Raw genomic sequence first — 14402 nt, forward strand, 5'->3', positions numbered from 1 at the left:
ATTTTCGTTGCCAAAAAATTTAGTCATTCATAATTAAATACAAGTCGCGGCTACTGAATGAATTTGTCTCCTCATGCGTCTGTCGCCTTATGCTGCTCGGCAGCAAAAATCAGAAGTAGCAAAAAGTCGAAAGCACCGACTTACGCTGCTGCGACTGTTGATCAGCAGCAATAGCAATGAAAATCAAAAGCAGCAAACAGTCGAAGGCGCCGACTTATGCTGCTGCGACTGCTGACGACTTCCGAAAGCAGCGACTTACGATCTACGATCAAAAGCAACAACAAAGCAGAAAGCGAAAAAATGAAAAACGGCGACTGCTGCTGATTTTTTATATATGACGCTGCGTGATTTTTACTTATGCTTTGACTGCGACTTCTGATTTTTCAGAAGCAGAAGCAAAATCATGTGAAATGAAACTTACGGTCGTTTTTTAAACGCTGGTTTTTACCCAAATCCAGTAAATTCGAGGTAAAGCTGAAAAATTAAATGAAGCAATTTAAGCCAAGAGAAGCTAGAGCATACTTCAATTGCGAAAACGTCGGGCATTTTGCTAATTCATGCCCATAGGAGAGGAGAAAGACGCGTTGCTCATATTTGCGTATATTTTTCATCACTAGACCTGAATAGCTGATATTATCAGATTGAAATGAAACCAGAGAGCAGAAAGTTCTCTGCGTTCATCCCCACGGATGGATTATTTGAATTTAAACGTCTTCCGTATGGGCTACAGATTGCACGTGCTGCATTTAACAGTCATGGCAGAGTTGCAAAAGCGTGTGAAGAAAGGCGACATGATGCATTACATGAACGATATCCTCATCCGCAGCCAAACTTGATGAGATGTACGAAAAACAAGGGAGAATTTTACAAGTATTGCGAGATTGCGACCAAAAGTTCAAATGGGAGCAGCCACAAGACGATGCATTTGAAACATTGAAGATATGCCTCACGTCAAAGCCTGTTGTAACTAGCTACCGCATAGATCCTGAACATGAAGTACATGCAAGTGTCGTCAAGTAGAGCGCCAGTAGTGCCACGACAAAGCCGGACACATGAGCACAGATAAAACCATCAGTTGGATTTTGAATCTTTTTTAGTTTTCCCGAATGCGTAATTTTGTAAAAAGCTTTATAAAGTCCTGTGTCGGCTGCGCAATGTATAAAATACCAGGTGGACGCCTGGAAGGTCAGTCCACTACGATGACATTAAGCCAATTCCATTTTTCATCGTTCACATGGATCACCTGGGACCGTTTCCAAAAAGTTCAAAGCGAAATGAAATTGTAAAGCGAATTGTCTACGCTTTCACCAAGTTCATCATAGTTCGAGCTGTAAAAAGTACAGCATCAAAACACGTCCTAGATGCCCTACAAGAAGTCACTAGCTAAGTTGGAATGCCAGATAGTATTATTACAGATCGAGGTACCGCATTCACGGAAGATTTTGAGAATTATTGCAAGTCGAACAATGTAAAGAATATACTCAACGCCGTGAGAACACCAAGAACCAACGGTCATGCAGAAAGGACAAAACGAATTATTTTGTCAATGATTTTGCTTTCAAATGAAAACGAACGTTGGGACGTCCAGTGGAGCATTAATACCACTAGCATTAATAGCACTACTAAATGCTCCCCATTCTAGCTTTTATACATTATCTTGGTCGAGAACGAGCCGTTTATCACGGCACGTCGCGCAAACAAAGGTCCTTTTATTGTATCAAAAGTGCTGCCCAACGACCGATATCTAGTTGAAGATATGCCACATGCACAACGAAAGCAATGACACTATAAGTCAGTGTATTCATCAGATAAGATGAAACGCTGGTGCGAAATCGTCAGGAGAGGCCGAATGTAACGAGCGGGTAGTTGTCCAGTAATAATTAAAGCAAAACCCAATAGTTTGTAATCGATGGCTAAGTGGTATGATGATCGATACCGACAGAGTAAGAAGAAGAGGAGATTGAAAAGGCACGCGTAAGGAAGCGCACGCGAATTTTTGTAAAAGCGAATGTCAATTTACTGAGTGTTACCCTCTTAGCCAACAATAAATACTCCACCAATCGAGAAGCCAGCCATCCTGCCATTTTACAGTAGTTTTCTCTTAAAGTGAACAGTTTGAGTATTTAGTTTTACAAACCTTATTTTAAAATAATAGTGTATACTTACATCCTTTACCGCAGGGTAAAAGATTCGTTGATTTATTCGTATTCGTATAAATTCGTATATTTATATTCTTGATCAGGATCAATGTTGATTGATCATTGATCAATGTACATCAATGGTATCTTAAAGTGTGAAACAAAGCGGTCTACGTTTCTCGCTGTTTGAAGAATGCTTCAGCTGACTTACAACTATTGAAATAACTTTTTATCTGCGGGTAATATCGTGCGAGGAGATCCCCTTTTTTGAGGTCAAAAAATCTGTGCAGCAAGTAGAGCAACGCACTAGAAAAAGTGCGAAGGAGAGTCTTCAACACTGACAGTTTTTGGCGGATTGTGGGCGTTAGAGTGGGCGTGGAAAAAGTTTTTTGGCAAATCGATAGAAATTTACAAGACCAACAAAAAAAATGGAAAAGTATCAACACATTTTTCAAAAGTGTGGGCGTGGCAGTTTTGTGCGGTTAAGCTAAAAATTAGGGTGGAATTAATTACTTGTAATCCTTTGACTAAAAAAAATTGAATTCAAATAGTTTGTAGTTTATTAATTTTAAGGTTATCTAGTACGGGTCTTTACTCCCAGCAAGACGACATCTCCAGTACCCATCGTCACTGACTTTGACGTCACCTTCAACTATCTTTTGTTCTCTTCTTTCCGCACCATTTCCAACAACAATTTCAACGATTAACAGTTTGTCCGCCAGTCAGTCGCCTTATTTATGAATCAGATGTCATTAATTTTAGCTTCGTAGAGAGAAAACAGCTTCACTCTTGATGCTTGCTTCTTCAAATACATACAGTCTGATCACGCTGCCAGCGGCTTGAATTATGGTGTGGAGTAGCCTATACTAACTCGTGCTAACAGTGTGCGTAGTCCTCTCATTGAAAACTTTGGACACACCTCACTACTGCCCCTGAATGCACTGCAACTTCCTTCTTTTTTTATCAACACCATCCAATGCAGCTTAAAGGAGAATTAATAAGCTTAAATTATATTTATATTTATACTAGATTCGTTGAAAAGTAAGTATGTAACAGGCAGAAGGAAGCGTTTCCGACCATATAAAGTATATATATTCTTGATAAGGACCAATAGCCGAGTCGATATGACCATGTCCGTCTGTCCGTCTGTCTGTCCGTCCGTATGAACGCTGTGATCTCAGGAACTACAAAAGCCAGAAAGTTGAGATTAAGCATACAGACTTCAGAGACATAGACGCAGAGCAAGTTTGTCGATTCATGTTGCCACGCCCACTCTAACGCCCACAAACCGCCCAAAGCTGCTACGCCCACACTTTTGAAAAATGTTTTGATATTTTTTCATTTTTGTATTAGTCTTGTAAATTTCTATCGATTTGCCAAAAAACTTTCTGCCACGCCCACTATAACGCCTACAAACCGCCAAAAACTGTGTTTAAGACTCTCCTTCTCCCTTCAACTAGCTGAGTAACGGGTATCAGATAGTCGGGGAACTCGACTATAGCGTTCTCTCTTGTTTTGAAATATAGCTGGCATGACTACTAAAACGAAATCAGTATTCTTGAACTACTCTAGCTCCGATTGGTTGAAAACTGGCTTAACACTTACTTGAACTCGGCAGAATATTTTTATCTGAATCTTTTCGGAGTCTTCTGTAAGGAAAGAGACTACAGCAGAATGTCCTTAGAATGTTAACTCATCGAACTCTTCGATGATAACTCTATTTTGGATAATTTGCCCTTGCACTGATGGGAAATTTTATATACTTTTATATAATTTTATATACCCCCTAAAAGCGGCGTTGCTCTTAATAAAGCCCACATGGATAACATCTCTCCCATTAATGCTATCTCGGATGACCTTTTTGTTGCGGGTGACTTAAATTTGGGCTCTGTTGTATGGACAGTTTGTTCTCATTCCTCATCTATGGTTTCTAGCAATGTACACCAGTCTTGTTATTGATGATTTTTATAGAATGGGCCTCACCCAAATGTTTCAAATGTTTTCAATGTTTCGCGCAAGTTACTTAATTTACTTTATACCAGTTCTGTTCATAACTCCTCAATTGCCAAATTTTACCATTTCAGGTTGTGATATACATCACCTCTTTACGTTACGTATTAACATTGAGTTTCTACATTTTCTAAAGTCTGTTAATGTAGTTCAAAAATGTAATTTAAGTACTTTACCCTAATGAAATTTATAATTCCCCCATATCATTAGATTGTACTATCGAATGCTTGCATTGAAATCAACTATAACAACTTCTTAACGACACTTGACAGCTATACTTTAACCATAATGCGACATTGTTGCAATATACCGTGGTACACAAAAGGCCTTCAGAAGTTAAAAAATCTTAGAAATAAATTTTATAAGAGTTTTGTCCAGTTAATAGAAAAAAGTATAGACAACACAAAAGGGAATTTGAGTTCCTGAATAAATTCTTATCTAATCAATATATCTCTGATGTTGAAATTGATAAGTCCAAAAATTTAATCTTCGATATATCTTCAGCTATGACAAATGAAAACATATTAACTAAGTCTTATTTTGACAGCTGTAACCGTTTTGTTTCTATATATCTATTAGCTTTGAGTTGACTGTCTAACTACCCCACCACGGATTTACTTCAGATTAGATCAATATGATCAATCCAACTTCTTCCAAAAGTATACATAACACTATTTTGCATACTTGCTCTCTCCAATATGTGTTGAATTTTAAATTTCTTTTTTTTTCTTTTGCTTTGCGCTACGATTATTTGCACTTCAGACTTGCGAAAATGAAATTTACACGTTAAAGAAAAAAACTCTTTGGACAGAATATAACGGGTTAATGATCTTGGTGTTCTCCTGGACTCTAAATTAAAATTTTCTATTGTCAAAAAAAAATGTATTATCCTTATATGTCTGTCCGATTCTTGGGTATGGATCACCTGTTTGGAGTCCACAATACGTAGTTCACTCGGACCGCATTGAATCGGTTCAAAAAAAACTTTTTACTGCTTGCCTTACGACGCCTAAATTGGGATGTAAACCATATATTACCTTCTTATTACAGTATTACAGACTACCTTCCCTAGCTAACCGGTGAACGTTGCTTGAAACAGTTCTTATTTGTAGGTGGTGCAGTTGATTGTCCCGACGTGATAAGTTGTTGGCTAAACTTCTCTGTTCCAGTAGTTATAACTTGATACATGAGTTGCTCTGTAGGAGGGTAACGTTATGTTCTGACTACCATAGACTTTATCATATTATCTCTAATCTTGACTTTCTGCCGCTCTTGAACACAATTAGAACACACATCGAAATTTGACAAAATTGTCGATTACTTTACAAGTTTATAGACTTTAAATCTTTATTTTTGACCGATTGCCACCACCATGTAACTCTAATTTTGCGTTGCCGTAACATGATACGTAATTATTCAAATACAGCATATAGCATAGTAATACCCGAATATACATACGTATGTACACAATAATTTATAATAAATTTCATAAATTACTTAATACTAGAATAATTGTTGTTTGTGTATTTGACGCGTTAAAAATATTTGAAGGCTGAGATTCTTAGGTGCTTGTGTCGGCACGTCGTTCCTCAATAAATATTTAAAAATATAATGCTAAAATATTTAAAACTTTAAATATTTTAGTTCGACTCAGAGGTCGTAAACCCAGTTTATTTATAATATTTAATTCATTTCAACCAAAACATTAATCAAATTCGTTTCTTAGAAATTGATTTGGTCCCGAAAATTGTCCTCTAGCACAGCACACTTTCCTGCTTATTGTTTTTACTCACACAAGCAATTGAATTATATTTTCATGCTCTCAACTTAACGCGAGCAAAGATAAGGCAGTTATTACTGCCACCAAAAAAGTGGCTTAAAACTTAAAACAAAACAAACGTATGGCCGTTACGCATCTTGCTATTTTAATATCTTTGATCAAGCGAGGGGGTAGAGTAGCATTTTCGAGGCAAGCATTCCCTTTCAAACACGCCAGGCGGATTAGAAATGGTATCAATAAGCTCAATCTCTCGCTACTATGCCACATAATAAAATTCTCGTGTGAGTATCTGAGCCTGAGTCAAATGCGGCAGCTATGGCTAGAAAACTGCAGGCCATTGTGCAAATTATTCTACAAGCCTCACTTTCTAGTTTGACTGGTCCTTTCAATCTATTCCATTTTGGCTACGTTTCGAATACACAAGTTTCCAACACAGTGAATCGCCAGATATGGGTGGCTGATAAATCTTCATTGGCCCTCAAGAACGTTATGAACTTTGCGACTTCAAAATTCTACTAGTGGCCTTTTGCGGCGACAATCTGCTCACCAACGCAGATACAAACAAGAGAGAACCCTATAGTCGAGTTCCCCGACTATCTGATACCCGTTACTCAGCTAGTGGAAGGGAGAAGGAGAGTCTTAAACACAGGTTTTGTCGGTTTGTAGGCGTTATAGTGGGCGTGGCAGAAAGTTTTTTGGCAAATCGATAGAAATTTACAAGACTAATATAAAAATGAAAAAATATCAAAACATTTTTCAAAAGTGTGGGCGTAGCAGCTTTGGGCGGTGTGTGGGCGTTAGAGTGGGCGTGGCAACATGAATCGACAAACGTCTATGCGTCTATGTCTCTGGAGTCTGTATGCTTAATCTCAACTTTCTAGCTTTTGTAGTTCCTGAGATCACAGCGTTCATACGGACGGACAGACAGACGGACAGACAGACGGACATGGTCATATCGACTCGGCTATTGGTCCTGATCAAGAATATATATACTTTATATGGTCGGAAACGCTTCCTTCTGCCTGTTACATACTTTTGAACGAATCTAGTATACCCTTTTACTCTACGAGTAACGGGTATAAAAAGGAACTTATTAACCACCGTGAGGAACTTAATCAATGGGGGAAATGTGTGTCAAAGAGCACCTGCATATTTCGCAATTAATTAATAGAAGTCCCAAAAACGACATCCATTCCGGCAAGTAGTATCTGACGTCTCATCAATTTTTGACCTCCAGGTGTTTTGGTTCCGCTGGTTGTGTGGTTCAAGATTATATTCTAATAACTCTAGCTTATCGATCGGAACTGGAAACTCCATGATTCCACCAATGTTGTCGAAGCGAACTTAAAGCGCTTTCAAAGCCTTCTACATTGACATAAATTGATGTCGAGAAGCTCACGCACCCGCACAATGGAACTGATCGCAGCAAAACACGAGTCACGCCCGTGACAGACGTATTCAAAGCAAAAACTTTGTACACCCGCATTGCTGAATCAATCATCAATAGTGCATTTTTCAAGTTTCCTTCTGGACCAAGCTGATTCTCTTTGTCGGATATATATTCGAAATTATTCATCGAGGTAGAAATCGGAAACTAATTCCGTCAATCTTTGCCGTTTTGCTGTAGCAGTAATATTCGTTTTCGGAGAACCCCCCCGGGTCGGAAAAGGAAATCAGCTGTTTGCTCCGTAAAGCTTCATACGCGGCGAGTCATCGGAAGCTTCATTATTACATTCCTGCAAATGCACAGTCTTCTCACATATTGAATCCGTCATTAAATTTCGAGCACTGTATGCCGCGTTATACAACGAGGTTTTGTAATTGGCGCTAACTGACTCCCGTACTCCCCTGGGCCAGAGGGAAGTATTGAATTACTAACCAAACGATTTGGAAGAAATTACATAAGGAGTATTTTATAAAACTTAATCGGCGCCCTAAATGGAACACGGACAGCAAGAACTTCGACCCTGAAGAAGATCGCCACATCAAGAAGTCGAATACATCATAAGTAGCGTGGAATATTTCACCCTTTATCGATGTATATCCATGCCATGACGTGCAGTCTTGCTTTACCAGGTAAACTTGTCTGTCCGATTACAAAGCCGCCTAATTTAGAAATTTAGAGGTTCACTGTGGGTCAAGATATTGATAAGTGGTAACCCTAATAATTGTATTTTTACTTTCTAACCCGCAAATCATCTGTTTATCTGGCAGCTTAGGTATATGTCGTACATGTTTTTATAAAAACGGAACAGAATTAATAAACCAAAGTAGACAGTGTTATGGTGTCCATTATATTCAATTTAATAAAAACATATTTAATCTCTCTCTTATAGACACGAAGAACTGCTGCTTGGCTTGCAGCAAAAATGACCTCGGATGGCCATTCTGTTGCTGTTCTTTCCGGGGATTTGACAGTTGAGCAAAGACTTGCTGTCTTAGATCGTTTCCGTTCTGGACTTGAAAAAGTGCTTATAACTACAAATGTTTTATCTAGAGGTATATTCTCAAAAATCCTAAGATATACTACTACTGTACTACTGATATAATTCTGATTTTAGGCATTGATATCGAACAAGTTACAATTGTAGTCAATTTCGATTTGCCCGTAGACGTTCGTGGGATGGCTGACTGTGAAACTTATTTACATCGAATAGGTCGCACTGGAAGATTTGGTAAGGGAATTCATTTTTCAATTTAAAAGAAAAGAAAACGCTGTGTCGAGTTCTTCGATTATTACATGTCCGTTACTCATTTATTGAAAGTGCGAGCGAGAAATTTCCAAATATTTTTTGGCAAATCGACGAAAAATGGCAAGAAAAGTAATAAAATGCAAATAGTCGAAAGATTGTTAAAAAGTGTAGGCGTATTAGGAGGCTTGTGGGTGTTAGAGTGGGCGTGACCAAAATGTAGCACAGTAGTTGCATTGACGGACAAAATTTCTCGTGGCCTCCATATGAACCGTTTTAGGCCGCGCAGGAAAGCAATTGTAGAGAGATGTTTGATGAGCTCCAAACGTATCGCCTTTGTTGAAAAGCAATTAAATACACACACGTAGCATTTCACGAATCCTTATTGCGCGTCAGACTCGCAGAGAGCACCATCGAGACGCGCCTTTAGTAGTTTATGAGCTAAATTAATTGAGGATTTGTTCGATTGCCTTGATTACGGTTTACCTAGTTTACCTACCTTTGGCCCCAATATCGGCTACAGATAATGGCCATGGTAACTGGATGATCTTTCGATAGGATGATTGGCTGGCGGCCGTTGATGTTCAACGAAAAGTTCTTCAGCAGACCATTTACACAAAGAAGTCCAACTTGGTCAATGAAAGGTGAAAGCGAGGCAAGTGAACTAGAGGGCTGAACTGTTACTTTGGTCTGCAAAGATTTAATGTCATTCCATGAACAAAGTAAGTGGCTGCTGCGGATTTGTCCCTTAAAATATATACATATTATATACATAGGCTCCATAAGCTTCAGTGCTGGCATCGCAGAAACCATTAATCTCTAATTCAGAGCTAAGAGAAAGGTTCAATCGTGAGAATGGGGAACTGCGAATACCTTGTCATTCTAAATTTTGCGCCAAAGGAAGGATTTCGTCACAGGAAAACTTTTCCTTGAACCACCCCAAGAGGGTTATAAAATCGAGAAATTACGGATAAATCTGAACTTCGGCAAGGCCTTGCTGTTGATTGAAGGGTTGAAAATGAGAACAACAGCTGATCAGACACCGGATCCCAGGCAAGACCTAGCGTTTTTGTAAAATCGCCTTCATGAGGCACCCACTGGAAATGTCGCCTCCTCATCTATAGTCAACTGATGCATCGACCCCACAGCTAGGTAGGAAGCAATCTTCGTGCCATACGTAACACTATCCCTCTACAAAATGCACTGGAAATACCTTTAAAGTCCGGACACAGCGGTTCATAACTGGATGCGAGCGAAAACGAAATAAAATCTGGAATAGTTTTAACTGAATTAGTGGACCAGCCATCAGAACATAGTTTAAGGAATATCCTGAAGTATTTGATACATCAAAAAAGACGCGAAGCTTAGAGATGGTGCTGTCCTCTTTCATATCGGCAGGAACTAGACTCTTCTATCGGAACTGCTGATATATGTCCCAAATGTAAGTACCCCCTGATGAAAGCCTTGTATTGAGCTTTGACGGGTGGACGATGCTCTAGTTTTCTCTCTAGAGATAAGAATCTTTGAAGAGCTTGCTAGTAAGACTCTCCCAAAAAATCTGAATTGAACTTGGCTGGCAATCGAACAGAATTATCCGCAGCCGGCAAGCGAGCAAAGTGTTTAACAAAATGCGCTTTTTAGTCAAGTAGCCTAGAGCCTGGACAATGGGCTCGGCGCAACTCTTCACCTTCTAAAACCGCCGAAGCAGAACCACAAGACGATCAAGTTGGCTTTCCTCATTAGGCGGAACAATAGCGTACTGCGATATTAAAGCCTTTTCATTGGAGCGACTGCAGCCTCCGGAAACAACCCAGCCTAAACGTGTATTTTGAATTAGAGGCAATTTTGGCAGAGGTGACCAACGCATAGCAGGTCGTAAACTAGACTGGCGCCTATTAACAAATAAACGCGCTGGGGGCGATTAAACTCTGGATCCGCAAGCTTCAGGTTTTGGGGTATGTTTCAGTTACAAACGTCGATGCGTCCAGCGAACGACACGGTTTTTCTAAGTTGACGCAAGTTTACAAATCGGGACGTTATTAAGTGCAGCGGAGAGCCAGCGTTAAGTACAGCACGGCAAGAAACAAAGGTTTCTGAACGGTTTTCTACTAATACAGTGGCAGTGGCTAGGAATACATCATCTTTGCCTAAATCGTGAGCAATAAGAGCTGAAGATGGACCAGGTAATGCAGAGGGTTCTGTCGCATGATCAAATGAATATGAGGACACCGTTTCAGTAAAAAATAATCTAAAAACTCTAACAATAATGAATTGAGTGCCCAGTAGCATTACAGAAAGCACATGCCAGAAGGTTAAGATTTGTGGCAAGAAAGGCTGACCTACGCATATATGTACGATTAGCTCCCACCTGGCTGCCTGCATGCCATGACGAAATCCATAGTCACCAGAGTCCTGCATCGCTGCTTCAGAAATGTTGCCATGGATTCCCATGCTGGAATTAAATTCCGTAGAGCGGGAATTTGGCTTGACTCGCCGGATCCAGCAATTTGTTCCGTTGTACCCAATCCGTTTAGAGCGCGAATATGGGCGTTGAATTTAATCGCCGTGAACATACAATGAAAGTCCAGCCAGTTAGCATGGCAATCCAGCGAATTTTGGTAGCTCAAGAGGCGGCAGCGACGGTGCCATATTCCCGAATAAACGTTTCTGTTGGATACAATCGCACGGAGAAATGCTGTCAGCAAAGATTGAGTGAGCGTGGATTTTGAGAGGCCCGTTTTTATATCTCCCCACGAACTGAGTATTTAGGCGTTATGAGAACATCATCAAATTTATCACTCAAATCGCTTTTAATTCGATCCAAATCAAGATCTTCAAGATCGATCAACTCAACTCCAACCTCATATACAGAACGGAATCGTCAAATGAAGTTAACGGAAAAGTTGATAAAGAATCTGCTCATCGTTCCACTCTGTTATATATGGCAGTCGCCATGCGCCTAAAAAATGGCACCCTGTTTGCATCAGCGGTAACGTTTCCAGAATTTTTAGCAGCCATGGCAACAGCAATAACAACAAATTCGGTTCAAGCAGAAAGATGAGTGCAAAGGAGAATCAGCGGCAGCTTCCGCTATTTGGCTTTAATGGGCAATGATTGTAGACAAATATTGCTTATGCACAAATCAATTAGCAGTAACAGCGAAGTTGAAGCTTACAACAGCTTTGTATAATTTGCACTGATATTGTACATATATAAATCAACTCGGGCTCACCAAAATGTTAAGCGAATAAAATTTGTTATTAGCCACCTTTGCAAATGAAAAATGATTTGTATGATAGCGAATTCAAGCGATTTTATTTACTATTTTCTTCGAGAAATTTGGCAGCAATGCGCATGCATGGGGTACGAAAACGAGATTGAGAATATAAGAGCATTAAGCATAACGCAACGACAAAGATGCAGGCGAGAAAACAAGGGAGCGCGATCTGCAGCTGATCCACATAGATAAAGCTGCGGTGCCGTGGACTAATTGTTTTCTCCATTGTTGAAATCAACTGAAAATAAATTTAGGTGCTGTTGGCGGCTGCGAGACCCGAAATAACTACCGCAGATGATGCTTAGCTGTCTTCACTGCAGCTTCCCAAAGATCACCAAAGTTAGGCAATCGAGGCGGAATGAAACGCCACTTGATACTCGCTTTGGTGTGGTCGTCGCTGAGGAAGCAACTCAGTTCAAGCAACTTGTTCTTTGCTCCAACAAAGTTAGTTTCGTTGTGGAACCAAATTTCTAGTGGCCTCCTTCTTGTGTATATAAACCGTTTTAGGCAGTGCAAGAAAGCAACTGTAGAAAGATCCCTAATGATCTCCAAATATTTCGCCTTGGTTGCAAAGCAAATAATAACCATGCGCCTCAGGCTTGTAGAAAAATGGTCCATAGAAATCGGTGCCCATGACGCTCTTTTGGCAGATCTGCTATTATGTCCTCAGTTAGGCGATGTTTCGTTCGTTTTCCTCCCCCCAATAGGCCAATACAGGGATCTAATTATGCTGAGAAGAGCACGAGGACCAGTATGTAGGTTGCGGTCTTGAGCGTGATTTATAATGGTCATAGTAACTGGGTGATCCTTTGCTAGGATGATTGGGTGGCGGCCTTCCCCACTACCCTATTGGTCTGCAAGGATTTAATATTATTCCATAACTGCCCACGCTGAACCAGACGCAGCAACAGAGAAGTCCCACTTTGAACTTCGGTGATAGTTAACCTAGGATGTCGAATGCGCTTGCAAAACTTATGTATGTATCTATACTTACGCTGCAGAGCATCAAATAAATTCGCATGATTGGAGCATGCAACAATATCAGTGTACTGAGATTTTACAAGCAAGACCCTTCGACGAAGATTCAGTATTGGTTTCTCCATTATTACTGTTTGAGGCCAACCAGTTAAACACGTTGAATCTTGAGGAATCCCTCCGCATCCAAGAAAGCACCACAGTTGAGTCGCAACAGCAGTAGAATTTCCCTTCAAATACGTTCAATTTACAGAATTGAGCTAAAGGCCGAGTTCAGCTCTGCGAAACTCAAGTTTTGACAAGGTTAGGATTTTCAAAGGAGCCACTCGAGACATTGAACAAAGTAAGTGGCTGCTGTGCGAATGTCCTAGACACGACATATACACAGGCTTTATAAACTATGAATCGTGGGAATGAGGCATGCCGAATTTGCGCAAAGCAACAGCATATATCTTGTCATTCTAAATCTCGTACCAAAGGAAGGTTTTCGTGCCAGGACAACTTCGGAATAGTTTTGGCTGAATCACTGGACCTACCATCAAAAGCGAAGCTTTGTGGTGGTGCTGTCTTATTTCATGACACAATTATGAGGTAAAAAATACCGACAGGAATTAGATCCTTCTGTCGGAACCTCTGACTTATGTCCCATCTGCAAGTACTCCTCAATAAAAGCCTTTTATTGGGCCTTGGCGGCTGGACGATGGTCTAGTTTTCTCTCACGAGATAAGAATCTTTGCAAAGCTTGCTGGTAGGACTCCCATAACAGATCTAAACTGAACTTGGCTGGCAATCGAACAGAATTATCCCCAGCCTTTTCAGTCAACCTCTTTCCTAGTAGCCCGGACAATGCAACTGTCCAACTCCCAAAACTGCCGAAGCAGCACCTTAAGACGATACAGTTATGTTTCCTCATTGGGGGAAACAACCGCGCACGACGATATTAAAGCCATTGGAGCGACGACAGCCTCCGGAAACAACCCAGCATAAACGAGTCTTTTGAATTCGAGGCAATCCCGGCAGAAGTCTGACTTGACCAACGCATAGCAGGTCGTAAAGAAGACGACTATCAACAAATCAACGCGCTGGGGGCGATTAAACTCTGGATCCGCAAGCTTCAGGTGTTTGGGTAGGTTTCCGTTATGATTCAGTTACAAACGTCGATGTTAAAGTTGGCCTGATGTTCGGTTATATTGTATGCAATGACAGCAGTGATAGAAGTCAAGTACTTGGAGGTTCGAGATCGCAAATGTTAAGTTAACTGACAGGTTTTTGGGTATGTTTCAGTTACAAACGTCTATGTTAAAGTTGGCCTGATGTTCGGTTATATTGTATGCCATGACAGCAGTGATAGAAGTCAAGTACTTGGAGGTTCGAGATCGCAAATGTTAAGTTAACTGACAAACCATCTGTCTTAAAACTAGACTTACCTATTCCGGTAACACAAGCGGGCGACTTTGTTAGCAATGTGAGCAATAAGAGCTCAAGATGGACCATGATCGCATGATCAAATGAATCTGAGGCCAGTAAGCTGA

General features: G+C 40.3%; 1 protein-coding gene across 2 annotated transcripts in view; it reads left to right on the top strand.

Moving 5' to 3' along the window:
- Nucleotides 1-14402, top strand: part of LOC120457591 (DEAD-box helicase Dbp80) — a 195776-nt gene that overhangs the window by 166190 nt on the left and 15184 nt on the right. For both annotated transcript variants that reach the window (XR_005617035.1, XM_039645101.2), the window contains 2 exons: nucleotides 8265-8427; nucleotides 8490-8603. Coding sequence is in view for 1 of the 2 variants with exons in the window: in XM_039645101.2 (XP_039501035.1) it covers nucleotides 8265-8427; nucleotides 8490-8603 (277 nt within the window). In the remaining variant the exon portion in view is untranslated. Of the gene's footprint in view, nucleotides 1-8264; nucleotides 8428-8489; nucleotides 8604-14402 lie in introns of those variants that run through there.

This window comes from Drosophila santomea, unplaced genomic scaffold, assembly GCF_016746245.2.
Source record: "Drosophila santomea strain STO CAGO 1482 unplaced genomic scaffold, Prin_Dsan_1.1 Segkk5_quiver_pilon_scaf, whole genome shotgun sequence".
Lineage (NCBI taxonomy): Eukaryota > Metazoa > Arthropoda > Insecta > Diptera > Drosophilidae > Drosophila > Drosophila santomea.